The sequence below is a fragment of the Poecilia reticulata genome, chromosome 10 (assembly GCF_904066995.2).
Source record: "Poecilia reticulata chromosome 10, P_reticulata-male-v2, whole genome shotgun sequence".
In the NCBI taxonomy this organism is placed as follows: Eukaryota; Metazoa; Chordata; class Actinopteri; order Cyprinodontiformes; family Poeciliidae; genus Poecilia; species Poecilia reticulata.
In genome coordinates, this window is record NC_088839.1 from 8258717 (window position 1) to 8284756 (window position 26040).

At 41.6% G+C, this 26040-nt stretch overlaps 2 protein-coding genes across 6 annotated transcripts; one reads left to right on the forward strand and one right to left on the reverse strand.

Moving 5' to 3' along the window:
* Positions 1-350: 350 nt before the first annotated feature.
* Positions 351-5005, reverse strand: fgf20b (fibroblast growth factor 20b). Of its 2 annotated transcripts, none has more exons than XM_008419694.3 (4): positions 4315-5005; positions 2722-3424; positions 2333-2436; positions 351-1573 (listed from the first exon to the last, which is right to left on the reverse strand). In XM_008419694.3, the coding sequence occupies exons 2-4, from the start codon at positions 3005-3007 to the stop codon at positions 1328-1330; spliced, it is 636 nt and encodes a 211-aa protein (XP_008417916.1). In that variant the 5' UTR covers positions 3008-3424; positions 4315-5005; the 3' UTR covers positions 351-1327. The 2 variants fall into 2 exon arrangements, with proteins under 2 accessions (XP_008417916.1, XP_017162443.1); XM_017306954.2 differs by having other exon boundaries at positions 2722-3461.
* Positions 5006-5214: 209 nt separating this feature from the next.
* micu3b (mitochondrial calcium uptake 3b) lies at positions 5215-24777 on the forward strand. Of its 4 annotated transcripts, none has more exons than XM_008419695.3 (15): positions 5215-5448; positions 8479-8626; positions 10501-10532; positions 10668-10746; positions 13559-13606; positions 13693-13775; positions 14140-14211; positions 15250-15291; positions 17199-17300; positions 18679-18767; positions 18879-19050; positions 20720-20828; positions 22415-22572; positions 22780-22848; positions 23835-24777. In XM_008419695.3, exons 1-14 carry the CDS (start codon positions 5215-5217, stop codon positions 22846-22848), a joined length of 1437 nt encoding a protein of 478 aa, XP_008417917.2. In that variant the 3' UTR covers positions 23835-24777. The 4 variants fall into 4 exon arrangements, with proteins under 4 accessions (XP_008417917.2, XP_008417919.2, XP_008417918.2 ...); XM_008419698.3 differs by lacking the exon at positions 5215-5448 and adding an exon at positions 5597-5723; XM_008419697.3 differs by lacking the exon at positions 17199-17300.
* Positions 24778-26040: the final 1263 nt, after the last annotated feature.

The following is a 26040-nucleotide window of genomic DNA, read 5'->3' on the forward strand; positions in this document are numbered from 1 at the left end:
CTAAGGCTGCAATAAGTTGAGTTTTTCAAAGTTTCCATCAAGCCATCTATGCAGCTTAGTCATTTTATTCAGATCCCAGAGAAGGAGGTGCAGGAATCATAGTAATGCAGCACTCCACCCCCGTCCCTCACCTGTTGCTGAGCACTGGTGGTCAGCTGGCAGAAAAAGAATGCTGCCACATCATTTCCTCATAAAAACAAAGTTGACTGTCTGGAAATATTTGCAATTTATGAAAACCCCAGTCATGGTGAAGCCTAAAATGATGACTCCAGTCACTCTGTTGCAGTTTTCATACTGACGACATTTGGCACGATTAGCACGTTTACTTGAAAAAACTAATTAGGCATGTGTTTGTTTTATGCTTTTTATTACACCTGAAAGATTTGTCACATTATTTTCAAGGTCAGAAGAATAATTATGTTTTAAAATTTGCAGTAATAAATCGATTTGGATCATTTTTTGGTATATATTGTGATCGTGCTTAATCTTTACTCAGTGTTGTATCCTGGCATCCCCGTGTGATGCGTTACAACAGCATGGCCATAATTACTCATTAAAAAAGACATATAATTTAAAGCTGGGAGAGAGTACATGTCAAATTGGGAGAGATTTTCTAAAAGTTTTATAATTTGGATCAAATTACAGAGCATCGCTGGGTAAAACGGCTATTTTCCAGGTATAAAGATAAAAAAAATATACACCGTCTTCGTATAGTTGACATTGTTCCAAGTGGGGATTGTTTTTTTTTCTATATGGCATGATTCTACCTGTAAAAATATATTCTCCAATAAATAAATATATAAAGATAAATATGTGTATCTAAAAAAAAAAAAAAAAAAAAAAAGAATAAATAGACTTTTACACTTCTCAAAATGTCTAGACACAGGTCTGAAATAAAAAAAAAACAACGAATTCCTTCAAAGTCCTTCTCAACCAACAGCAGGTTCTCGCTCGAAGAAAAGGATCGCCATGCAAACCTGTGGCGGGACACGGCGGGACTTCTGGGCTCCGCTTCCCCGCTTGTCCCCCTCTGGACTCCTCTTGGGACGGGACGGTCCGGCCTCCGAAACAAACGAGCCCCTCATGCCGAGGCATTCTAGCCTGTCTTCATGGCCGCTGAGAGATGGCCACTGTGCATTCCTACGAGAGGCCCCCCCCCACACCCCACCTCGGGCCCCCGGTGCCTGTCATGGTCCGCCATGCCTGCGCCAAGGCATCGTCTGAGCCTTGCTTCTGTTTTTGCTTTTTTTTTTTGTTTTGTTTTATTTTGCGCCCTGCTGAACAGGGGCGTTAAAGCAGCTACTCCCCGATCAGGGACTTTGGCGTCTCAACTGTGTCCCAGGATATCCTTATACAGTTCTGGCACTCTCTCTGGGTCCACGGGCCTGGGCAGGAAGTGTGTGAATTTCTGGTGCCGTCGGGATTTCGTCCCGTCCCTTGGAGTCCCGTCTTTGTTTAAAGCCACAAAGTAACGCGTCCCTTTCTCTCCGTGTTTGTAGAGGTTGGACGAGTAGGTGTTGTACCAGTTTTCCTCGAACTGCTCCCTGAAGACGCATTCGGCTGTCAGTTTTTCCTTAAAAAACAAACAAACAAACAAACAAAAAAGAAAAAACAGAGGTTTGGTCTCAGCAAAAACAAACCAAACTCCTACTATGGCTATCTAAAGGGGTCAAAACGGGGGAAAAAAGGGTGATAAAGAGTTTGATAGGTCTCTAAGAATTGCAAACATCTATCTATTATGGTAATTTAGTTCAATTTTCAAACTTAAAATTCAAAAAAATAAGTTTCAAAACAAAAATATTACGCTAGGGTCAAGTCATGGCCTTCGTAGTCATGGAGACGAGACAGTTGTTCAACAGATAGTCCCTCCAAAAGTAACGAAGCTGAAAAATGTCAGTGGTACGACTGCTGGCTGGTCACAAAGTGTCCTATCTAAAAAAAAATTTAAAAAAATTAATGGAAAGTTGAGTGGAAGGAAAACCTTTAGAGAAGACTGAATCAAAACCTATTCAAATCTTTTTTTTGAAAAAAGTTGTAAGCTCGGGACTGTAAATACAATATTTATCACAATCCACACGTACTTCATCGTCTCCATGTGACACAACTGGAATATGTTCAAACTTAGCATAAAGCAGAAACAAATATTCAAGTTTAAGTAGTATAATCATTATAAAACATTTTTATAGCATCTCACATTTTCTCGGCAGAAGGAAGAATTTCTAATTTCAAGTTCAAGATATGAAAAGTCATCCTCACTTTTCTTTCTCCTTCTAAACACGCATTTTTTTTATTTTATTTAATCAACATTCATCCAAGGAGATGCGGTACTTACAGAGCCATAGAGCTCCCCTTTGTCGTTCATCCCCAGGTACAGTCCGCTGTCCACTCCTTTTATGCTTATCAGTCCCACAGCAAGGCTTATGAATTCCAAAATACCTGCAGAAGAATAACACAGTTGTTCTGCGCATGATCAAAGAAGCTCAGAAAAATCTGGTTTCCAACTGCGACTCCGACTGAATCCGGTCAGAATATTCCCGTGACTTGTTTGCGTTTTCGTTAGTTTTATGTTGACTACAATTGGAATCTGTTGTCTGCGTGATTGGATTATACCGACTTGATCGACGTGACTAGAACAGAAAAGTGTCGCGTGAAGAGTCCTGACCTGACATTTGCTGTGAACTACAGCGCTCTGAAAACGCCGATATGGATTTTAATATTTACCATGGCGACTGTGGTCCTTTCTGGTCCCCTGCACCGTGCCGTCCGGAAGTATTTCCAGATGAAACCCCGTCCTGCAGTACAGCTGCCGCCTCCTCAGAATGCCCTTTAAGTGCTTCAGATCCGGCGTGGTCGGCAGGTACCGCCTGTCCCCGGGGGCGAGGTGGTGCTCCCCCAGCAGAGTCGGCCCGTCCCCGGGAGGCGTGAGGACGAAATGGGAGCCGACGTGAACGACGCCGTCGATGCCGTGCAGGACGCCTCCAACTTCCCCGAGAGTCGCGGCTGCCATCGCGTCAGGAGCGGAGGGGTGGGAGGGGTAAAGTTCAGCAGGTACACGGAGGTCCGGTGGGAGCGCTCTGGCGTAGCGGCGGACCTGGATGCCGCCTATTGCATGTTTGTGTCCTCCGTTACTTAGCGCACGTCCCCCCGCGGCGGCGCGGGGAAAACACTCGCCGCTTCCCCTCCGCCGCAGAGAGAGTTGGTCGGATGGAGGCGGGCTGCAGTCAGCGGCCGTCGGCGCTCATGTTGGACACCTGTCCGCAGCGTCGGCCGGCGGTACGCCTCGGAGGAAGCGGTCGGTGCTGGCTGCAGGTGAAGCAGTCCCTGGAGGTCTGAGCTCAAAGTGGCAGGGTTGGTGAGGCAGGTGTAAAAACCACAGCGCTAGTGATGGGCGTGCCCTGGCAGGCGATTTTTAACCCCCCTTCTCCTGAGGCACGGAGTAGAAGAGACACGGGAGACATGGGCTGGTGGAGGAAAAAACACTACAGCTGTTTAAATTTAAACCAAGCATCGACATTAGTTTAGGACTCATCCGACACTCTGTTTTTGTACGGAAGAGGATCGGGGCCACTGAGGGAAGAAAATAAAACCCACACACACAAAAAACCAAAAGGATACTGAGATTATTCAGAATTCTGAGAAGAAAAATCTCAGTAAATTATAAAATAATCGAAGATATATTTGATTCTAAAGCTTTAGCTCTCTAGGAGTCATCAAGTTCTGCAACTTTGTTTGTGAGCCTTATTTTTGCCATAAAGTGAAACTCATTGAGATTGAAAGTCTGTTTTATAAGAGTGTCCTGGTCAGCAAAACCAGATAAAAACAAGACATTTCAAGCTGTTCAAACACGACTCTAACAAAACAAATCACACAAAACATCTACAGTCAGTGGTTTCTGTCACTTTGTGATTCTAGAGACCTTCGAAACTATTCGATGAAACCGTATCCTCAGTCTTTAGATCCTTCCAGTAATTAGGTGCGGGATATTTAACAGCTTTCTGTCCTGGTTTTTGGTTCACACAGAGAAAAAACACATTGGAAATGAAGGCTGTAACCACTTGAACTCGTTTGGATATTATAAGTGTGAAGCTATTGAGGCGATTGACTTTAGTCAGACCATCCGCCACCTGAGTAAAGATGATAATAGTGAGTTAGCCCTTTAAGATTTGATGGTCTGCAATAAAAAAAAACAATGGACCAACACAAGCAGGTAATGCTGAAACCTTGCTCTGTGACTTCCATTCTTCCTCTAGAATCTAGTAACGATATTAAATATAAACATAATATAAAAAAAAAAAAGTGGGATCTGAATCTCACCTCATTTTCAAGCTGAATCCTGGTACAAGGCATCCATCCATTTTCTTACACCCTTGTCCCTAGTGGGGTCAGGAGGTGCTGGTGCCTGTCTCCAGCTAACATTCCGGGCAAGAGGCGGGGTCACCCTGGACAGGTCGCCAATCTGTCGCAGGGCAACACAGAGACACACAGGACAAACAACCATGCACACACACACTCACATAGGGAGAATTTAGAGAGACCAATTAATCTGACAGTCATGTTTTTGGACCGTAAGAAGAAGCCAGAGTACCCGGAGAAAACCACACATTCACAGGGAGAACATGCAAACTCCATGCAGAAAGATCCTGGGCCAGGAATCAAACCCAGAACCTTCTTGCTGCAGGTATAAAAAGCCTTAAAAATAACATTTGAATAAATATTTCCAAACTCGCAAACTATGTTTCATAGAAGTTACCTTAAGTGTAGAATAACACTAGCCAGATTTGACCTTTGTTTTCCATCCTGGATCATGTTCAATGCAGTGAAAAAGCCTTTAAATTTATAACATTATCATTTAATTTAGTCCGTTTTCTTAATTACTTTTTGCCATGTTTATAATTATTTAGTTTGTCTTACCACAATGAATCACAATGAGACAATAAATAAAGATTAAATAAAAAAAAAATACATATTTAGAATTTTCACAATATGTATATTTTAGAAATCACACACTGACTTTTCTATAACCTTTAAAAAGCATAAAATAATTCCAGTTTGACTCCAAGTGTTTGATTAGCAGGTAGTCCAGAGTTGCTAAAAGCAGTGAAGTAGCGCTTTTAGATGAGCGCTGAATCTACATGACGCCCCTCATCTCGTCTCATCTCAGCGTCCCCACCATTTCTCGCGATGTCCGAGATGTCAGAGCCAGAATAAACAACCATGGCCGCCGCACTGCGCAGGCTGGTCGCTTCTCTCAGGAACGGAGCGCTTCCTCAGCAAACACCGTCAAATGGCAGAAGGACGCTTAAGGTGGTCGCAGCCGGCGCTTGTGTCGCAGCCGCGGGCGGCGCTGCGGCTCTCTACTGCGGCTCGCTGGTCGGTGTGAAACCGAGGAGCCGCGTCGAGGCTCGGCTCGTACATCTGGCGCTGCCGACCGTCTCTGCTGCTGATAAGGTACCGTGAGGACGTCCGTCACGCAGCTGACTACGTTCAACTCCGAAACAGTCTGGAGTTGAACGCCGACAGCAGCACTTTATCGGCTATCACATTTTTTGGAGATGAGGTGAACTTTTCTTCGGCTGGTTGTTGTCTCTTTCGGGAGCTATCCGCGACCTTTGGTGCTGAAAAGACTAAACGGTCATCAGAGCTCACGTGACCAAGTGGTTTTTATTGAATCCCTGACGCTTTTGTAAACATTGTTCACACCGGAAATGGACAAAACATCACAAGTAAGGTGACACGCGGAGACACTGCTGATGTTTTAGTATTACACTGATGCACTATACATTAATCGCTCAAAGTTTCTAAAACAAAAATATTTCAGACCGGATGTATCAATATACAAAACATGTCATTTCATTGGAGGATGGATATGCTGTATCACATAACTGTCAAAGTGGAGGATAAGTTTTACATTGATGCTAAACAATAAACATACTTGTTGCTGTACTAGAACACAATAACTGGAGCAACTATTTAACATAAAATGATTGCACAGCTATTTTTTTAAAAATAGACTTTGATTATTTGCTAGCTAGAAAAAAACTTAGCTGCACTTTACTATAATTTGTTAATGGATTTATTGTTTATTGTATACAGGTCTAATCAGAATGCACAGCGCATCGGGATTTGCTCCATGTAGGTCTGCATAGTTCCAGACCAATCAAGCATACTGATCTCTAGAGGCTGTGGTCTCTTTCAGTAGGGTTTTACAACCTGCCACAATGGAGCGAAAAAATGGTTTAGAGGGTCAAAACAACAGGTTTAGAGTGTGGGATTAATCTCCAAATATCCTAAATCTGAGTCCAATCAAGTGTTTGTGGGATGGTCATTGGGTGGTTATTGTTTTACAGCGTAAAGATTTCAGCCTAAGACCGTCCGGGTATTATTACTGTGTAGGAAAAGTAAGCAAAAATGTCATGAAAAAAACTGACCTTGATTCAGTAACAAAGTAAACCCAGCGTCCTTCCTCCCAACATACAAACCTAACTGTATGTTGAACTCTAGAGTTTTCATAAAAGGCCTTTTATAGACACATGAACAGAATAAAATAGTGGTAACATCAGCTGTACAGTCTGTTTCGGCCATCTTTAAAACCTTTACATGGTGCTCTACAGCTCTATTTGAACTCTTTGCACTATTTCTCCAAACTCGTGTAGCCGCGTAATTAGATAAGATCCACCAAAGCTCTGGCACAAGCTGAAAATGCTCGGGGACTAACAAAGCATGCACACTTAATTCCCTGCAGAGCAACAGTTTCCTTGTTGGATATTAGTCGGTATGAGCCGGGGATTGCTGCCCGATGTCCTTACACAGAAGCTATCCAGGGACACAAGAAACTGGACACTCTGGCTTGGCAGAGGGCCTGATATTTGAAGAGATGGGGTGGGTAGTGTCTAGAGGAGGGGGTTTAATGGTTAAGCAGAGGGGGGCACACATTCCCTAGGTGTTTGCAGTGTGCCCAGTGGATCTGGCGGTGGGCCACCTGACAGAGAGATCCACTCTGTCTTCACCAATCCAGCCGACTGATCCGGCTGGGTCAGAGCAGTTGTAGGGACATCTACTGTGCTAGGATGAAAAAGAAGGCATGCTGCCCATTACTGGACCAAGAGAGGCATTTCGTGACAAGGAAAGCTTCAGGGGATTTTGTAAGGTGGATCTTTCAGACAGTGTTATCGCTGAAACGAGACAGTGTTTCTATGAGCTGTGCAGTGGGGAAAATCAGTATTTGATGCACTACGGATGCGTCAAGTTTCCCCACGTACAAAGAATGGAGGTCTGTCGTTTTTATTGTAGATATACGACAACTTTGAGAGACAGAATTTTCAGAAAAAAAACGTGAAAATAATGTATAATTTTTGAATAATTAGTTTGAATATGGTACAATGGAGAAATAGAACTTAGTATTTACTGCTGGCAGTAAATACTTACAGAAGTTAGATATTTCCAGTAGATGTTGACCAGGTTTCACTCGGCAGCAGGGATCATTCCTGCACATCTCCTCCAGATCTTTCAGCGTTCAGGGCAAACCAGAGTTTCAGTTCCCTCCAAAGACTTTCTTTCTGTTGAGTACAGGTCTGGAGACTGGCTAGGTCACTCCAGGACCTCTGTCTGACGAAGCCACTCCAGAGTTAACCTGGTGTGGGTCACTGTCATGCTATAAGACACGACCCATCTGCAATGAGGGAAGGAGGTTGTTACCCAGAATGTTATGGTACATGCTCCCATCTACCAGAAAAGTCATGCTTCAGAAAAACGTGAAGCATGACTGTTCAATACTTCACGTTGGGGATGGTGGTCTTGAGACTGTACTCATTCTTCTTTTTCTTCTTCCTCCAAACATGGTGAGTGAAGTTTATACCAGAATTAGTTATTGTCCTGTAGACCATCCCAGCCTTGTGCAGGTCTACAGTTTTCCCTCTGGTGTCCGTAGACAACTCGTTGATGTTGCCTTTAAAGTTGAATGGGGTTCTCCAACCCTTATCCTTAAGATCTCCTGTCTCACAGGTTCTTGATGTATACCTGCTGTAATCCAGCTGAATCAGACAATTGAATTATGTCTTCAGCATGCTATCAACTTCGGTGAAGTCCTGATAACGAGCCATTAATTTGATTGAGGTGTGTTGGAGCAGGGTTCTGTTTAAAATCTGCAGGACAGTAGATTTCAAGGACTAGGGTTGGAGACACCTGGTGTACAGGTTGGAATCTGATTTACTACAGGTGTCTTCTATACAGACTAAATGTTCAAACAGATAAATTACTACAGGTAATGTAGAGGATAGGAGGGTTTCTTAAACTGTGAACCAGACGTTTTTCTGGTTGGTAGGAGATCAAATACATATTTCATGCAATAAAATGCATAATATTTTCTGTGATTTGTACAATCAGTGAAAACCACAGACCTCTCCATTCTTTGTACGCAGAGAAGTTTTAAAAATCAGTGGCCTATCAGGTGCTTATGTTCCCCGCTGTGTGTGTTTCCAGGCGAAGACCTACGACCTGGACGATGGGGACGTTTATATGTCGACCTATGAAAACAGATTCCGGCTCTTCAGCTCAGTGGAGTGTGAGGGCCAGCTCTACATGACTCCTCTAAACTTCATTGAGTCCGTCACTCTGAACGAACCAAGGAGTGAGTAAACCTGTAGCACTCAGTTCATCCCCACTGATAAACTAAATACAGGAGTCAGCTAAAATGTAAATGATGTGCCCTCATCTAGCCCTCTATCCAAGATAGGGATTATTTCACTGATAGTAAACTCTTCTTCTCACTTAACACAATGTGGTGTTATCATTTTATGTACAGAGTTCAAAAATTAAAAAGAAGTTGAACTTTTTGGCTGGCATCCAATCAAGCACTATTGTAGGTTTACTTTTGCAAAAATCTCAATTAAAATACATTGTTTCTGTTGGTTATAATGCTAAAGGGGCAGTATTATGACACTTTTTGTAGCAATCAAGTAACTTTGTTACCTTCAGTTGTTACAAAAATGCTACATATATCAAGTATGACTTAAGCAACAGTACTTGTTGCTGTACACCAAAGCAATGATCGCAGCAGTTTATGTAATTAAAAATAATTGTACAGCCATTTTTTAAAGAGGCTGTATTGTGTTTTCCAGCCACATATATAATGCCATTTTGTAGCACAACTGTTACCTTCTGTTGTTATATATATGATTTAAAAGAAATTTGACTTCATAATTCAACTCCTTGAAATTGGGCCTCTGTCTCTTTAAGAAGCTCCCGCTCTTTCTGAAACTCCGCCTTCAGGAAGTCATCAACTTGGCTCCTCTATTAACCCTTTAACAACTTTTTACCAGCATTGAGCTGAGAAGCAGCTCCTAACGAGCTCAGCTGATGCTCAGCTAATTGCTGCTGGCTAGTCTGAAGGAGCTGTGGGGGAGGGTTGATCTGTCCCACCAAGCCTTTTGATTGGTTGACACGAGATATTAAAGGATTTCTCAAACAAGCACAAAAGTATCAAAGCAACCATCCAGGAATGTTTTGGATGAGATAACAACATTATAACATGATGTAAAGCTCAAAAAACATCAATTTTACACAACACTGCCTCTTTAAAATATGTTCCAAAAGTTCAAGAGGCGTGGATACTTCAGGAGGGCGCTGTAAAGTGTCCACTGTCAACTCCCGTTTGCCTAATTATACCTCTATCAAAACAGATCCCAACCCTCCTTAGTTATGCAACGCTCTAATAACAGTTTTACCAAACGCTGCTTCCTGGAACATTCCTGCTGCTGAGAGCCTCTGAAGTGTCGTCGGACAATAAGTCAGGGCTTGAAGTGCTTCAGTCATAACACCTGCATAAAGATAGGCATCTTAACCAGCAACCCTACTTTTATGGCTCATTTATGTGGCAACAAACTTGCAGGGACCCACAGAGAGCGAATTACTCTGCGCGGATGCCGTAAATGTCACGATAAGACAGTTTTGCCCTGTGATGTGTGGCCGGCCGTAATGTGCTGGGTGGGGCTTTCCCCCGACAAACAGCAAACAGCACTATAACACGTAAGGCCTCATTATCGTCACGTCGCTAATTGCTCATTTGTCGTAAAATGATAGTTATGGCCCTTTACGGCGGTGTTGTGGCGGGTGTTCAGGAGGGCGAAATAGACGGAGGGAAAGGAAAATCACAAGACTACTTTTGAAAACTTTGTCGCAAAATTTGTTCACATAACGTTTTTCAGCTTAGGAAACAAGGATAGAAATTGATTCTGTCTTTTAAATGTTTCCCTAGAAGGTTGTTGTTAATGTTATTAAAAGTTACCTCCCAGTCAGATATTTTTTTAATAGCGACACACCTCTCTTATCTGCTGCTTTTACAGGCCACTGGAATGTGTTCGTCGTGATCCGCAGCATGTGTTTCTGTCCATGCAAACACCTGTTTTCACTTTTGCTTCACAGATTTCTTTATAACCCTCACTTTTTTGTTTCTTCCCCTCCTCTGCAACCCAAAACATTGACTTTGACTCTTTCTTTGTTCAGGTAGGAGAGGATGGAAGTCCCTCACTAAAAAGGTGAGTTTTGACTCCATCAAAGCTTTTGAATCTCCTCTTTATCTGTGCAAAGCAGCTGTAATTACTGTAATGCTGACAAACGTCGACAAATGTTGGGATTACTCAGCGATCCGGGATTTTCTTCTATTTCCCCAGGAGTTAGACAAGGTGCTGTCGGATACTCCGCCTGTTTGGAAAGGATCATCCAATTTGTTCAGAAACCTACGAGAACGAGGTATACCCCCCACCCCTCTCGCGTGATTTACTTCAGACACAAATCCCTCCAATGTAAATAATTCCCGTTTGCACTTTTTTTTAAGCTGTCGGGGTCGCCTCATTCAGAGGAGTCTCTGCTGTCGTGCATGTCTGGGATCCACAGCAGAATGCTGTCTTATCTCTCCCTCAGTCTGCTTGTAGATATTCCCAGCTAGACCTTAAATGAAAGAAGCAAGGGTTTAATGTTAAGATGCACAAAAATGAAGTGTAGAAAAACTGAAATAAACCAAATCAACTGAAGAGTCCTTAAACATGGTTTACCTTTTTAGGTTAATTAGACTAAGAGCTTTTAATTTGTAATCAAGGACTTTTCTGTTTCCCAGGAGTCTAAAGATGAGATAACACAGAGGAAGAGCTCTCTCTCCAAAATGGAAAAGACAAGAGAATATTTCACTATTATGATAATGAGTTTTGTTCATTTTACCCACCTGCTACGTTACCGCAGCACCTGGGAAAGGTATTAATACTCCTTGACCTGTTTCACATTTTCAGTATACGCCACCTAGGGGTTGTATGTGATAGTGTAGCCTAGTGAAATGGAAGAAAAATAACATGAGTTTCAACATAAAGATTTGAAAAACGTGGAGTTTGGGTTTGTTTCGGCCCCTTTTACTTTGATTCCACTAAATATAATAAATATAACTGCCTTTGCGGAGGTTCACCTTTCAGGACACGATGGCCCTGGATAGCTAGAGCTGCAAAATCAAGAACGAGATTCAAATGATAATCTGCCAAGTTGTGAGTCTTGAAAACTAATATTGGACAATTTTTGACTTTTGAAACTCCACAAATTTTCTGAGATTTTCTAGCATTTTTTTTTAACTTTCACACTCAGAAGGTTTCAAGATTTTTTTCTAGAAACCTAGATATTTCTGAGTTTTTGGTGAAAATTCACTCCGTTTTTTTCTTCTATCAACATAATAGCTGTACTATTGTACTGAATAACTGATCAAATAATCAAACTTTTAATATTTAAATATTACATCATCAGACGGATCAAAATATAAAGTTAAGATACAATTTTGGTATTTTTAAGACCAAAAAAAAAAAAAAAAAAAAAAGCTAGCAAAGGATTTTTTTCCCCCCAAATCATTTTTTTCCCAATAAGTAACTTATGAAACTTTAACAAAAACAGAATATTTGAATGTGAATTTTTGGTTCAAACATGTTTGTTTTTTTCATTCAGTGGGTAGAAAATCCAGAAATTTTACTCAAGTAAAAGTCACAATACTTCATAACAAAATTACTCAAGTAAAAGTAAAAAGTTCAGTGTACCTTAAAAATACTCATAGAAGTAAATTTTTTCAAAAAAGTTAATATAATTGAGTAGATGTAACGACGTAACTATCCAACTCTGCTCATTGACACTGGCAGCCATGATGTCTCTGGATTTAGATTGTTTTGGGTCAATAAACGTCCTCAGTAATCTGGTTTTATGGCTTTAAAAAGCATTTTTGTAACAGAGAAAATACTTTAGTTTCCCCTGCATGCAGGTTGTCACAGTGTCTTTACATGAACTCAGCAGTAAAATGAGCGAAACTCCTTTTAAGCACTCCCACCTGGGCTTCACCTTCCCCCGTCATCCTCGGTGTCTCAGGTGAACTGTTCCGCTCTCTCCCCTGTTGCTTTAGCTAAGTGCCGATGCCGGGATTTGGGACTTTTAATCCTGCTGTTAAACACTACAGCTTTGTCAGGCCAAAAAAAAAAAAAAAAGAGAGAGAGAGAGAAAAAAAATTGGCTTGATCTGCGCACAAAGCGCTACTTTAGAGAATGAGGGCGCTGTTTGAACCCTGCTGTGTCAAGACATGTCCCGTCGGCCACCGCGGACATTACGAAGCCAGGGAATAGCATTGGATTACATCTCCGGGACTGCCACTCCGTATGAAGTGTTTCTGAGGAATTCTGTCTTTGTATTGTCTGAAAACATCTACTTGAGCTGAGAGGCGGAGTGAAGGTGTGTGGTATGGAGACATGGCAGGAATCTTAAGAGATTTCTTCTGAAGTTTAAGCTCCAGAGCCTGTGACGGGTAGAGAGAGATATGTTGTCAACAGAGGAACTATAACGGAGTTTTTTATTTATTTAATAAAATTTGCCCAATTAAAAGCCGAAAACCTTTTATAAGAGCGTATGACAGCAACACCGTTTTCCCTCAAATGACATATTTTGTTTGTATTGTCGTTTCTTCTCTTGGGTGTTCTGTCTTTCTCCGTTCCAGAGCTCTTTTCCCATAACACCCCGGTCAGTCACCCGGAACTATCTGCGCTCGATTCTCTATCATCCCCCGCAAACAAAAGCTTGGGAATGCTTTCAGAGGCAGGAGGGAGAAGCCTCCCCGAGTCGGCTGAGATGTCTCCCTGACACTTTACTCTTCCAGCCTCCGTGTCGCGCAACAAAGGCCCGAATCGGCCATCCTCAATCAGTGACTGATCACCAGAGAATGTATCACACCGCGTCGCCCAACAGAACCTGTTAGGGTTTTTTTTTTTTGTCGTCCTGACGGGTTGGCTCGGTTGTAAAAGCCTCGTGTTTGTGCGAGGGGAACGCCGAGCGTGAGGTAAAAGGCACCTTTTAAGATGTTATCAGGAGATTACTTACGTCTGGAGGCGTGCCCTTGTTTCTGTGGACGGCTTACTCACTTTGAACATCTGTAAACACCTTGGGCTAACCGATTAATGCCACCCGATGCCGCCCCGGGCGCAAAATAAGGGGGAACATTCTGGCTTTTGTTTCATGCTTAGCCTCATTTCCCCCCCTCCTCTCTTTGTTCCAGGTGCCATCAGTTACACAGAGTATCTGTTTCTGCTCTGCATTTTAACAAGTCAGTATTCACCCAGACCGAGTCCAGCACAATGATGCTGACAAAGCTCTTGATGCTTTAAGTTGTTCCTCTCTTTTCAATGGCAGAGCCCCACGCAGGATTTCGGATCGCTTTCAACATGTTCGATGCAGATGGCAACGAAATGGTGGACAAACGGGAGTTCTTGGTGGTATGATCTATGGAGCTACATTGGGGCCATAATGTTTGTTAAATAGAAGGGAAAAAGCTGAAATAAGAAGATACTTGATTAAATTTTTTTTTTTTTGAAAACGGATGTGAAACTAGAGAAAATGTTTAAAAATAACTTCAAATTCAATGTTTTTTTTTTCTTGTTTCAATAGTTTTATTTCAAACTTTTTTTACTTTCAAAATAATTTTTCAAAAATTAAAATCTTATTAAAATTTTTGTAGTGTCAGCTTTTTTATATTCTTTTTAACAAACTTTATGGCCCCAATGTAGCTCCATATAGACCTCATCTTGACAGCAAAGTCTTCTATACCGACTTCTCCTTGATGTTTGTTTCCTTTCTTAGCTGGAGGAAATTTTCCGTAAGAAAAAGGACAGAAAAGAAGTCGCTGATGACGTTCAAAGGCTGGAGGAACAAGTAAGTTTTTGTCCATTTTGGTGCTATTACACATGGAAACATTATTTCTATAATGATTTTATAGTTCGGACACAAATAATGGGTTGATCTCTTAATCTTATTGCCTGTTGCTACTGTTGGGGAAATATAAGATATCAAACATGTTTACTGTAAACTTAGTGTTTGTCACTTAAATAGCGTTCTGTTTTTAAATTTCCAAAAATGTTTTTTAATTTTTATTTTAGTTTGCTACTCCTGTGAAGTTAAAATCAAGAGCTATACTAACACCTGTATGATGTAAGCTAATTCCAAATGATGCTAATGAAAGCGGGTATGCTGCACACATTGAGTAGCTTAGGGATGATAAAACATCTGCCGTGTTTATGGGGGGACTAGGGTGAGGCTTAGGGCCCCAGAAAGACTTGGGCCGGCCCTGCTACCATCCTCTGACTGAGTTGCTGTGGTTCCTATCTGCTTCCATGTTACAGTAGTTGACTGTTGAGGTGCAAGAACATTGCAGAAAAATTAACTTATAGCACAGGTAGCATCCTATCACGATCCCACGCCGGAACAGTTCTTTCATCAACTTGCAGCCGTCCTGGAGGGAACGGCGGCTGCACTGGGGTGACTGTGGTCATACAGGGTAAAACATGCCTGAGGCTTTTATCTCCTTAGGCCTTCTTACGCTACATGCAGGTGGATGTAAACAGACGGGCTGAGCAGAGCGATAAGAGATACTCTTTGAGGTCTTATCGCGCTAAACAAACAACGCAGCGGAGCTCACTCCTCCAGGGCAAACGTTAGCATCTCTGGACGGCCTAGAATGAGTCTTACACCCGTATGAGTATCAAAAAGATCATTAGAAAGGGCACTTTAGATTTGGGAACATGTCGGGAGACAAGCCTGAGAGCGGAAGGGTTTTGGTGGATTCAGGAAAACTTGGGACCGTTTCTAATCTCGGCTGACGTTTAAAGTCCCGTCAAATTGGTCCGACGGCTTCGAAAACTCATCCTTGTTTTGACAAATGCATTGACTTTGCTTCTCTCCTTTGCATTTTAGAGCCTGCAGCTTTACGGTGACCGCAAATCCCAGACGAACAGTGTATGTATTGTTCTTTTCCCCGTGAAGGAAAATGAACCGTTCTGCTTGTTGCATGGCTTTTTCTCTTTTTTTGGATCCATTCTTCCCAATCTGAGCGAATGACAGAAAACACTCGAGCTGACACCATCCGCACTTCTCCCTGTTAACTCAAGATAACCTCAACTGCATTTGCTGAAATTAAAATATATCACCCTGAACATCAATATCACCTGACATATTGCCTCTGTGTGTGTGTGTGTGCGCGCGTGTGTGGTAGAGCAGAAGATACAATACCGATGATTTATGCTCTCACCTTTTGACAACACTGGGCAACAGATTCCACTTCAAAACGCCTCCCTCCTCTTGCTGAAGACTGACACTGTTTCTGTCTGGACCCACATGTTTCACAGCTACTGTGGCATTCAGGTTCAGGTTACCTTTTCAGACGGGTTTGACCATGAAGCTGCCAGCAAGTCAGAAGAGGAAGCATCAGCAACGCACGAAGGCTTTGGTTTTAATTCTTGCTACTTTATTTCAGGCACTTCTCCAGAGTTCAGTCAGATGTTTTCCAGAACGCGTTCAGCGACAGGCCCATCTCCGGTGCCGCGGCTGGGTTTTCCCCCTCGGCTGTTTCAGGACAGGGTAGGGGATTGGTGGGGGGCAACATCGGGGCAACAGAGTGAGTTGTTACGCAATTAGTTGCGGGATTGCGCTGTAAATCTCTGCTAAAAAAGCAGTGAGGCGCAGAGAAAGAGCTAGTTTGAATCAGGCTCCGAGGGATTCGAATCCAAACCGGATGCGTAAATATAATTAATTAGGAGATCAAGCGAGGTGTCAGCCGCAGCTAACTGTTCAGATTTCTTGTGTGTGCATGTTGAGCAGAAGGCAGGAACAAAAAAAAAAAATCCAACACACATTGTTTTGGTGTGGAAATCACAGTTTTGTGTTTCTCACCACACACTCAGAAAACAGATACCAATTACTCTACAACATAACAATAACAGCCAAATTATTCTCAGCAGTTGTGTTTGACAGCGAGTAAACTGTAATGATAATAATAACCAGGTGATTTCGCATGATGACTTCACCGAGGAAAATATAGCGGCTTGTTGCACCAAGAGGCACATGTGGAGCAGACGAGAGAGCAGAAACAGTGCGGCAGATCTAAGTGTAACCCCATTTCACACAGCGGCGCTCCAAATGGAAAGATCTTGGTAACCCGCGTTTACGTCGCAGCTCAGCATCCAATCACGACTCTGACGGGGCTCAGGCTGCACAAAGCCTCGCTCAGGCCTGGTGCTCTGCATGGTGTGGACATGTGCTAGCCATGCTAACGCTGTGGCGCCTGGCCAAAAGGCTGCACGCATCGCTGCAGAACAGGCTCGTGTCAGACCCACGCTGCTCCTGCATGCGCCTCACATGCGTCTGTGCTCTGAGAGGCAACCCGCACTCCCTCGATGACATCTTGTTTGTTTTTAAATTATTTTTCACTGTTACAAACTTGAATGGTTCACAAAACGTTGTGTTTCATTGTGAAGTGGAAGGAAAAAATGGTGCACTGTTTTCCAAGTTTTTACAGACAAAACAATCTGATAAAGTGTGACAAAGCATGTAAATTCATCTCCACTTACTCTGGTGTCCTGAAATAAAATAGAGCACCATCATAAAACCGAAGGCAAAGTGAAACATGATGGCTCTCCAGACAGTCGGTTTAACTTAATTTGCTGATTTTTTTGTTGTGTTTTTTTTTGTTGGTCTGATTTGTAAAAACACAGAATAAAACATTGGAGGTTGTCATTGCTAACTGTTAGCAAATTGCTAAATAACACTCTCCTCAGCCCTCCTGCCTCTCACTTTGTGCTTCCTCTAAAGTGCTAACATGTACGAGATGTGTTTCATCCTCCTAACCCGCTGTGCTTCACCTGCAGTCACAGGTTCGTAAAAAAGACGCCCAGCATGCGGCGACCCCGGGCATGTGGGATGTTCTCAGGCGCGGCACGAGTCAAGTTCTGTTCTCTGATCTCACCGAGGTAGCTGGTGACTCTTTAAGATTCAATGATCACATAGAGAAACTGGACTAATTAATGTTCCTGCTTTGTAAGGTAATACTGATGGCAGGTTATTGTTTCCCTAACTAAGTCAGGATCCACACAGGGTGTGGCATGTTTAGAAGCATGGCATGCGTTTGGATCATGAAATGAGAAAAAATGCCCACAAGTGATTGATTTCTGAATTATTAACTATTATTAACATGCTTGACGTGTTACAGGCACGTCAAGCATGAGGAGCTTGACGTGCCTGTAACATCAGGGCGTCCACATGTCCTTAAGTCTTAAATTCATTTATCTAAAATTAAGGCCTTGAAAAATAATAATAATAAAAAGTAAGTTGATCTTAAATATGTTAATCACTAGTCTTAAATTTGTTGTATCATGACTATTTGATCTCATACTACGTTGCTTATTTTTCTCGCTTGTCTGTCAGGCCAAGCATCTGGAACTGCAAAATTGCCACAAATCGCTACTTCTGCTCCACATCTGGCTAAGAAAAATCACGCAAAAAAATGCAGATTTATGACTTAGGATGCCATAAAATACAGCAAAAATCCCATCAAAATTCCACTTTTTACACCGTCATAAGACTATATCCTGAAGGCTGAAAACTATGCTGTTTATTTGGGTCATTGAACTCTGCTTTGAACGCTGTTAAAAAAGAAGTGGCGTTCATTGACCTGAATAAACGGGTTGTTTTTTGACATTCAGAAGTTAATCTTACAATGGCGTCAATAGTGCCGTTTTTACAGCATGTCTGCTGTATTTTGTGACGTCCAAAGTCATAATCCAGTATTTTCTGTGGGACTTTTTAGCTCGACGTGGAGTAAAAGTGGTGATTTGTGTCCATTCTGGCCTTCCATACATGCAGACATCTTCACTGTATTCTGTAGCTCAAGGCGTTTGAGGCTACTGCTAACTAACTGCTAATGTACCCTTGCTAGCTAGCTAGCTTTTTTTACATCTGTCAGGGTTAAATGTAGATTTAGTCAGTTGGCTGGGCGGTGTTCATCTTTGCCACTTCTGTTGCCAACACGTACAATGTTGCATACATTCTGTGCAAAAAGTTTGTACGTGCTATATAAAATATGTAATTTTATTTTGTACATTTCTGTTATAAATTTTATTCATGATGATCTTAAAAAGCCTTAAATTGGAGCTAGTGAAACCTGAACATGCTTAGGGTGTCTACGTGGTTCAATAATACTTCATTTTGTGTGTTCTGTATAGAAAATGTCTCTATTTCTTTTGGTGTTAACTTTGCTGAAAGCTGTGATGCTCTGCTGTATTTTTAAATCGGAGCTTTTCCAGATTTATAACCATACTTTGTGGTGACCATTTTTACTCCCTCTTGTAGCACGTGGATGAGAAAACGGAGACGACGCTGCTTGTGCACTTCTTTGGAAAAAAAGGCAAAGCCGAGTTAAAATTTGAAGATTTCTACAAGTGAGTTAAGAAACCTTTAATCTTCAACGTTTCTTCGATAGAATAATTACCTACTTTTCCACCGTAAGGCCATAAATCGGTCTCTGTTAAGTATTTGTCGCGCTCATTCAGGTTCATGGACAACCTGCAGACAGAGGTGCTCGAGATAGAGTTCCTCTCTTCCTCCAAAGGCATGCCCTTCATCAGCGAGGAAGACTTTGCTCGCATTCTTCTTCGCTACACAAACGTGGACGACGTCAGTGGGTACATGGAGAACGTACGCCACAGCATACCAGATGAAAAGGTGGGACTTTTCTTTAAGACTCACTTTGCTGGTCCTCATTTGCTCAAATTAAGAAGTGAAAAATTAGATCCAAGGTAAAAAACTGAGTTTTCTCTTCTGTGGAGTTCCATCATATCAGCTAATGTGTCTAAGAAATTATTTTAAAAATGAATATCTGTCTTAGTTTTATTGCCAACTGCAGTGCTTTTCACCCGTGAAGTGCAACCGTCTCCCTCCATAAGTCAGCAGTAATTAGAGTCTAGCTAGACGTACTTCAGCTTAAACTTTTTTCCATGTACTCTTTGAATCTGGCATGTACGGAAAAGCGGAAGAAAAATATGTTGTTTTTGCAGATTACCATAGATTACGCATAAAGCACGCTGCTGCTGATGCCGCCATCTTTGCTTAGCCTGGCTGTGAGAAGTTGAACACCTGAAGCATTTCTTCTGCCTATATCTCCCAGAATGCTGTGCGGTTCTGGACCAGAGTTCAGTGAAATCATTGAACATTCTATCGGATCTATTGATATTGATCTGTTGGTCTATTGGTCTATTGGTCTATCTATTGGTCTATTGATATACATGCTGTTATTGATTTATTGTCCTTCTCTGACCAAATCTAAGTGCTGAAAAACCATAGCTGCTCCCCTAAATACAGTATTAGATTATAAATTTTATCCTGAACTCCTGTGAGACTCCAATCTTTACATTAAAAAATACCCAGCTTTTTTTTTTAATCTAAACGACCTCTAACCACTTCGTTCATCAGACACAAGCGATGCATTTCCTTCCATTCTGCCTTTTTAATTTGAATGTTTTCTAAAGGTGTTGGTGTTGCTGGACGTGGAAACGTTTAACACCGTCTCTTTGGATAATGTGAATTGGCTGTTGAGTGAAGCAGCCTCATTTCCCGCCCTAATGCGCCTCTCCTCTCGGCACCCCTGACCTCCGTGAAAAAGCTGCCGGCAGCCCCTCAGCCGCCTCGAGTAGCCTGTTGCTAGATCTCCATTGACAATCAAGTGGAACTCGTCGTCACGCTAAGTGATATTTTATTTTTCCCCGCGTTGTTAGAACAGCAAAGCGTCACAGATTAGTCATTACTCCATTTGTTAGGCGCTGTGTGTTGTCTGTTCCCCCCCACCCCTGTCCTTTGAGCCCCCGGCGGTAAGAAACGACTAGTAGCCACAGGATGGTTGAGTGGACATCAATGGGTTCAGCGTTTGAGTCATCAGCCGAGCCTGAGATGTTTGGGGATTCATCACTTTTGTTTTTGTTTACTCAAGTATCAGGTTAATCTGCCTTAGAAAAGTCTGCAAGCCGCCTGACCTCTTCCCAAACACCTCAAATTCCCCCCCCCTCGTCTCCCCGCTGCTGACAGCTCGGCGTGTCCATACTGCGCTGGGAAAATCCAGCAATGTATACTTTGTCTGTTTGGGTGTGTTATCTATCTGACAGCCTCAAACTTCCCTTACACACACACACACACACACACACACACACACACACACACACACACACACACACACGCTAAAGGGATTCCTTTGGAGAGATGAAAGGAGCCCGATTATGTTTTGTGTGAATTTTGGCACCGTCCTCTCGCAGGAGCGTTGACACATGGAGCTCGTCTGCTCCATCATCTGCATGCTGGATAAAAAGCGCAGGTACGATTTCCGGGTCTTTCTGTTTTTCAGGGGATCAGCTTCGAGGAGTTCAGATCCTTCTTCCAGTTCCTGAACAACCTGGAGGATTTCACCATCGCCATGCAGATGTACAACTTTGCCCACCGCTCTGTCGGTCAAGGTAAATGATCACAGCCTCGTCATTTTAATGCCAGTTTTTAAGAAAAATGTGTTTGAAAGCTTTAGATGTTTTCTTGGAATTTAAATACAGCTTCTGTAACAATGATGGGACTGATCAATCTGCAAAAACGCAAGGATTTTTAGTCTAGTTTCTTGTACAAACCTCTTTACAGAGCTTAAAATAAAAGAATTACTCGAACTTTTCAGAAATATATAGGAGCTGGTTTTAAATGAATAATTTCTTAATATTTATGACAATTTACTGGTTTCATTGGCAAATTATTTCACTTATAATATGGGAAAATGTCTTGTTAAAAATGAAAAAATCTGCCAGTGTAACTTTCATGAATATTAAACAATTTTTGACGTAAAACAAACTCCTATATCTTTTTAGAAGTAACTTGTAAGTTATGTTAGTCTTATTTCAAGTTTACCAAGATATTTGCACCAGAAATTAGGCAAAAATAAGTGTTTATATAAATAAGTTTAAATAAAATACTTGATTTCGCAGTGCAGATTTTATTTTTCATATTCTCAAATTGAGTTTGACAAATGGGGGCTCGTCCGGTATCATTTGTCACAACTTGGCCCACGAGGACATGAAAAGAAAGGGAGACCCAACGATATTAAAGGGAAAAGTTATAAGTGTTTAATACATTAACATAAGTTTTAAACAAGCAAAATACCAAACTTACTTAAAATGTGGCAGAACGCCAACCTAAAACCAACCAAATGAGAACTGAGACACAAGACCTAATTCAAGAAAAGCAAACAAATTAGACATAATTAAAACAACTAACCCAACAAAAACACCAGGACTACTTGCTATGGGGGAAGCAGGAGCAGCTCCTGGTGTGAGGAGCGTCCAGGCTGGTCCCAGTGCTCCCAGTGCTCCCAGTCAGAAAACTGACTCCAAGCCACGCCCACTTTACCTGGGAAACGATGAGACAGTCAATCAGGGGAAGATCGGAGTCGTCACATCAGTCAAACAAAAACACATTTTGAACTTACAGAGTTTTAACTTTACTGCTTCAGTTTTATTGAAGAATAATCAAATCGATGCCATTTTTGTATATATGCTGCCAAATTACAAAAATGTGAGTTGATTTTAGAAATTACATTTCAAGAACTTCTCATTGAATGCAGAGACATATATTCATATCTTAACAGCTCATTAATGGGTGGTTTCATTGATGCATCCCACCAAAACCGGCCATCCTGATAAGACCCAAATAGAAAATGAGTTTGACACCCCTCTAGTATGGCTGCTTGTCAGACCCAAATCAACCACTAGCAGCCATACTGTGGGAGGCAGACAGGCTGCTGAAGAGGCCTCAAATGTGCAGGAAATAACATCCAGGAATGATTAACATTCTGCAGACAGAAGGCAAAAGTAGCAAAAGTCTCAGTAATCCTAAGAAGCTGCTAAAATGTTTGATTCATTTCAGTGTGCCACAGAAATACACATTATGCATAAAAACTCAAATTTGAAGTTTTGTCTTGTTCTAGTAACTTATTTTGTGGTGTTAATCCCTCTTTTTTTTTTAGCGAACTCTTGATGAAGGGCGTCTCTTTTCTTTTTCTCAGATGAGTTCACCCGGGCGGTTTACGTTGCCACTGGGATCAAGCTGAGCCACCACTTGGTCAACACCGTCTTCAAGATCTTCGACGAGGACCACGACGGCAAACTGAGCCACAAGGAGTTCATCGGAGTCATGAAGGACCGCCTGCACCGCGGAGACCGGGTGAGACGCCCTCCATGTCCCTCCCAAAGTTGAAACGGGACACACTCCTCCCTCTCCTCCATGGGCTGAGCGAGGAGCCGCCGGTGGCGTGTTTGTTACTGGATCACACCGCCACCGGCTAGATGTTGATTTGAGGTTCTACTGCCATCTGTTGGGGCAAAATGTCATCATGTCCTGCTCGCTCACTCTCATCTCACACATCCTCAGGGTGCTAAAGCAGAAGAGAAGTTTATCTCTTTCAAATCCTGCATGAAGAAGGAGCTGTCGAGCAAATAGGTGAGAATATTTTTCACATTTTTGCCACAAACGAAGCAGTGAAAGTAAAACAAATAAGAATGATTTGTTTAAAAATAAAATAAAGCGACTCTTTTTCTGGAGCTCCAGGTAGTTTGGAGATGAGGCCCACGCTCTCCTGGCCTGAAGCATTAAGTTACACTGTAATATTAACGCCTGAACAGCTGCCACCGGACACCGGCTTAGGTCTGCATACGTGAACAGCGAGCAGTGCGGTTTAAAGCTGTATAAGTGTTTCAAAGAGAAGGCTCCTCACAGGGGGAAGGCTTAATAATCACCCTCATTAATGAGGAATGAGGAAGAGGTTGATGCCTTTTGGGACAAAAACAAAAAAACAGGCTCAGTGAAATCAAAATCATTTTTAAAGAAGAAAATATGGAGATAAGATTTCACATTTTCACTTTGATGATTTAATAGAGAGGAAAATGTTTACTTGTACTTACATTTGAAGACGTGGATGCACAGTGGCTCTTCAAGGTGCACACGTTGATGTTGAAATAGCAGGTTTTTATTTTTGATAGAAATAAATGAGACCAAGGTAGTTTCAAAAGCTTTTCAGTGTGAGATCTGTCCTGTACAATTCAGCTTTTACTCCAGTGTTCTTTAGTTAACTCCCATGAGCTACAAAAGAATCTGATAAACCATAAAAGACAGAGTGAGAGAAATATCATATTAGAATATTAGCCAGTCTCCTTCTGTAAAGAAACAAAAGATTACCATTTTTCAGCACAACCACAAAGTTTAAGCATTAATGCAAAATAAAAGAATGTCACTGTGGACAACCCAGTCTGTTAGATTTATAAAACTTTTATGAGGTAAACTGGACAAATATTATTCAGTGGAAGTTCATGCTTGAAGGGACGCTTCAGAAGTACGCTTAAAAGACGCTTATTTGCATCGTTTTACTTTTGACGATGAGAACGTCTGACTTCTTGAAGATGTAATAATTGTGTTTGTGTCGTCTCCAGGTGAAGACCCAGTCGCTGCTGCATGTCTTACAGTACGGAGGAGTCGTGCCTACCCTTTCCTGTGTGTGTGTGTGCGCGTGTGTGTGTGTGTGTCGACGCAGGAGTTCATGCATGCTGCAGCATCTCAGAGCAAAGACGCAGAGCTCTGGGAAGCTTCACTGACTCTTCACAGAAACTAAATTAAGAATCATTGGGACACCCAACAACTTAACTGCGTGTTAGTTTGTGTTTATATGAATTATTTATTACCATGCATATTTATTTATTTATTTATTTATTTATTTATTTATTTAACTACTCATATTTTGAAAAGGAAAACCAACAATTTAGCTTATTGGTGAGACAATTATAAAAATGTCAGTTTCCTGCTCCGTCAGCTTGCTTTGCTCCAATCGAATCCCAACCCTGGTTCTGTTTCAGACGCAGAATGCTCATATTCTTTGTTCCCTGGTTATCTGCAGCCTCCTCCTACCCCCCATCCCCCCACCCCCGCAAAATTACCTTTGTCCACCCCCCACCCTGAGTCCTTGTACTTCCTCCAGAGCGCCGCAGCTGGAATCCTCCAGAGGAAGCAGACCTGAACACATTCGCTCAATGCGAGGCTCGCTCACTGTTTAACCGTGGGCAGCCAGCACCGTTAATCATTTCTCAGCTGATACAGAGAAACGGCATGGACGAGCAGAAAATGTAAAAAAAACAATGTGCTTCATGTTTAAATTATTGTTGGTTTTCAAAGGAATTCATCTAAATGAGATTCTGGATGAGGAGTGAAACCTCTGTATGCGTCTGAGGATCTTTGTTGGACAAGAAAACCGTACAGTGTCACTCAGAGCAAATGGACTGTATCCAAGACGACTGGTTGCTCTACCTCGTTTCCTGTAAATCCCGGCTTTGACTGTTACGCTTTTCCACTGATACGTTTCAATAAATCCGACGTACTGTACTCCTGGGTTTTCTGCTCTCCTTTGTTACTTTCACGCAGGTCAGTTGATAAACTGGCACGTTTTTTTTACCTCTCTCTGTGTTTCCAGCGGCAGAACAAATGATCTGTTTCAACTTCGGCCTGAAGGAAAATCATTAACATCATTAATCACATGGAAACTCGGGTTTTTGTGTGGCCGCTCCAGACTTACCAGAAACTTGTTTTTATCTTTAAATGATTAATCCAGCGGGGATAATCATTTCCCCACAACCTGGTTCCCCACCCAACGTACAAACACCAGCAGAAAAAGAGATTTTTCACGCTATAATGATTGTAGGTAGTCCTTTTAGCATAAGTGTGGATATTTTGTAGTAAACGGCAATAGTTACATCTTTAAATTTTATGTTTGCTCTATATACACATCTGTACAAAGTCCTAAATCCAATTATCTGAAATTATGAAATTAAAATGTCTTAAACTGATAAAAAAAAAATATATAAGTTCACAGCAAAATCTTACCCAGTAATTTTGGTTTAGTTGCTACAACACTTAAAATAACACTAAACTAACTTTATAATTAACTTTTCAGCAAAATACAGGAGCTTGTTTTAAGTCAATAATTCCTTACTATTTCAGAAAAAAATACTTATTCCAATGGAAAATGATTTCACTTATGGGAAAAATGTCTTGTAAGCAGGGGTGAAAGTAGTTTTAAATTCTTTGGGGTTCTATGACAAAAGTGTATATATATATATACAGTACAGACCAAAAGTTTGGACACCTTTTCATTCAGTTTTCTTCATTTTCATGACTGAAAATTGTAGATTCAAACTGAAGGCATCAAAACTATGAATCAACATATACTTAACAAAAATGTGTGAAACAACTGAAAGTTAGAGAGTTAGTTTCCCTAAAGCGTTCCAAAGAGTTAAACAAAAAGCAATATAGCTCAGTGTTGATTTCTAACTTAACACTTGGTCTGGTGTTGATTTAGATAGCATATATAATAGGGTGCTCCATTGTTGACTCATGGTTGCGAAAACCTTACCAGACTGACTGATTTTAGTGACATAGTGAGGGTAAAATATTGAATAAAATGTTGTGCCACATGACGGGCTTTATTTTCACTCTTATATTTAACTTTATGACACACAAAACTACAAATGAATAGTCCTTATTTTCTCCAGGTGCATTCTGGGTAAAGCTTGTCACCAACGTCATTATCAGTCACTTGGCAACAAATGGCAAACTATCTAGAGCTACGGAACGTTAACACGTTTTGAA

What these genes read in the sequence shown, in the direction of transcription:
- micu3b (XM_008419695.3), top strand. Translation starts at nt 5,215, where the DNA reads ATGGCCGCCGCACTGCGCAGGCTGGTCGCTTCTCTCAGGAACGGAGCG. An exon ending in TGTTCTCTGATCTCACCGAG is followed by an intron (nt 17,301 to 18,678) that starts GTAGCTGGTGAC and finishes TCCCTCTTGTAG; the next exon opens with CACGTGGATGAGAAAACGGA. An exon ending in AAATTTGAAGATTTCTACAA is followed by an intron (nt 18,768 to 18,878) that starts GTGAGTTAAGAA and finishes GCGCTCATTCAG; the next exon opens with GTTCATGGACAACCTGCAGA.
- fgf20b (XM_008419694.3), bottom strand. Translation starts at nt 3,007, where the DNA reads ATGGCAGCCGCGACTCTCGGGGAAGTTGGAGGCGTCCTGCACGGCATC. An exon ending in AAAGGACCACAGTCGCCATG is followed by an intron (nt 2,437 to 2,721) that starts GTAAATATTAAA and finishes ATTCTTCTGCAG; the next exon opens with GTATTTTGGAATTCATAAGC. An exon ending in AAGGGGAGCTCTATGGCTCT is followed by an intron (nt 1,574 to 2,332) that starts GTAAGTACCGCA and finishes TTGTTTTTTAAG; the next exon opens with GAAAAACTGACAGCCGAATG.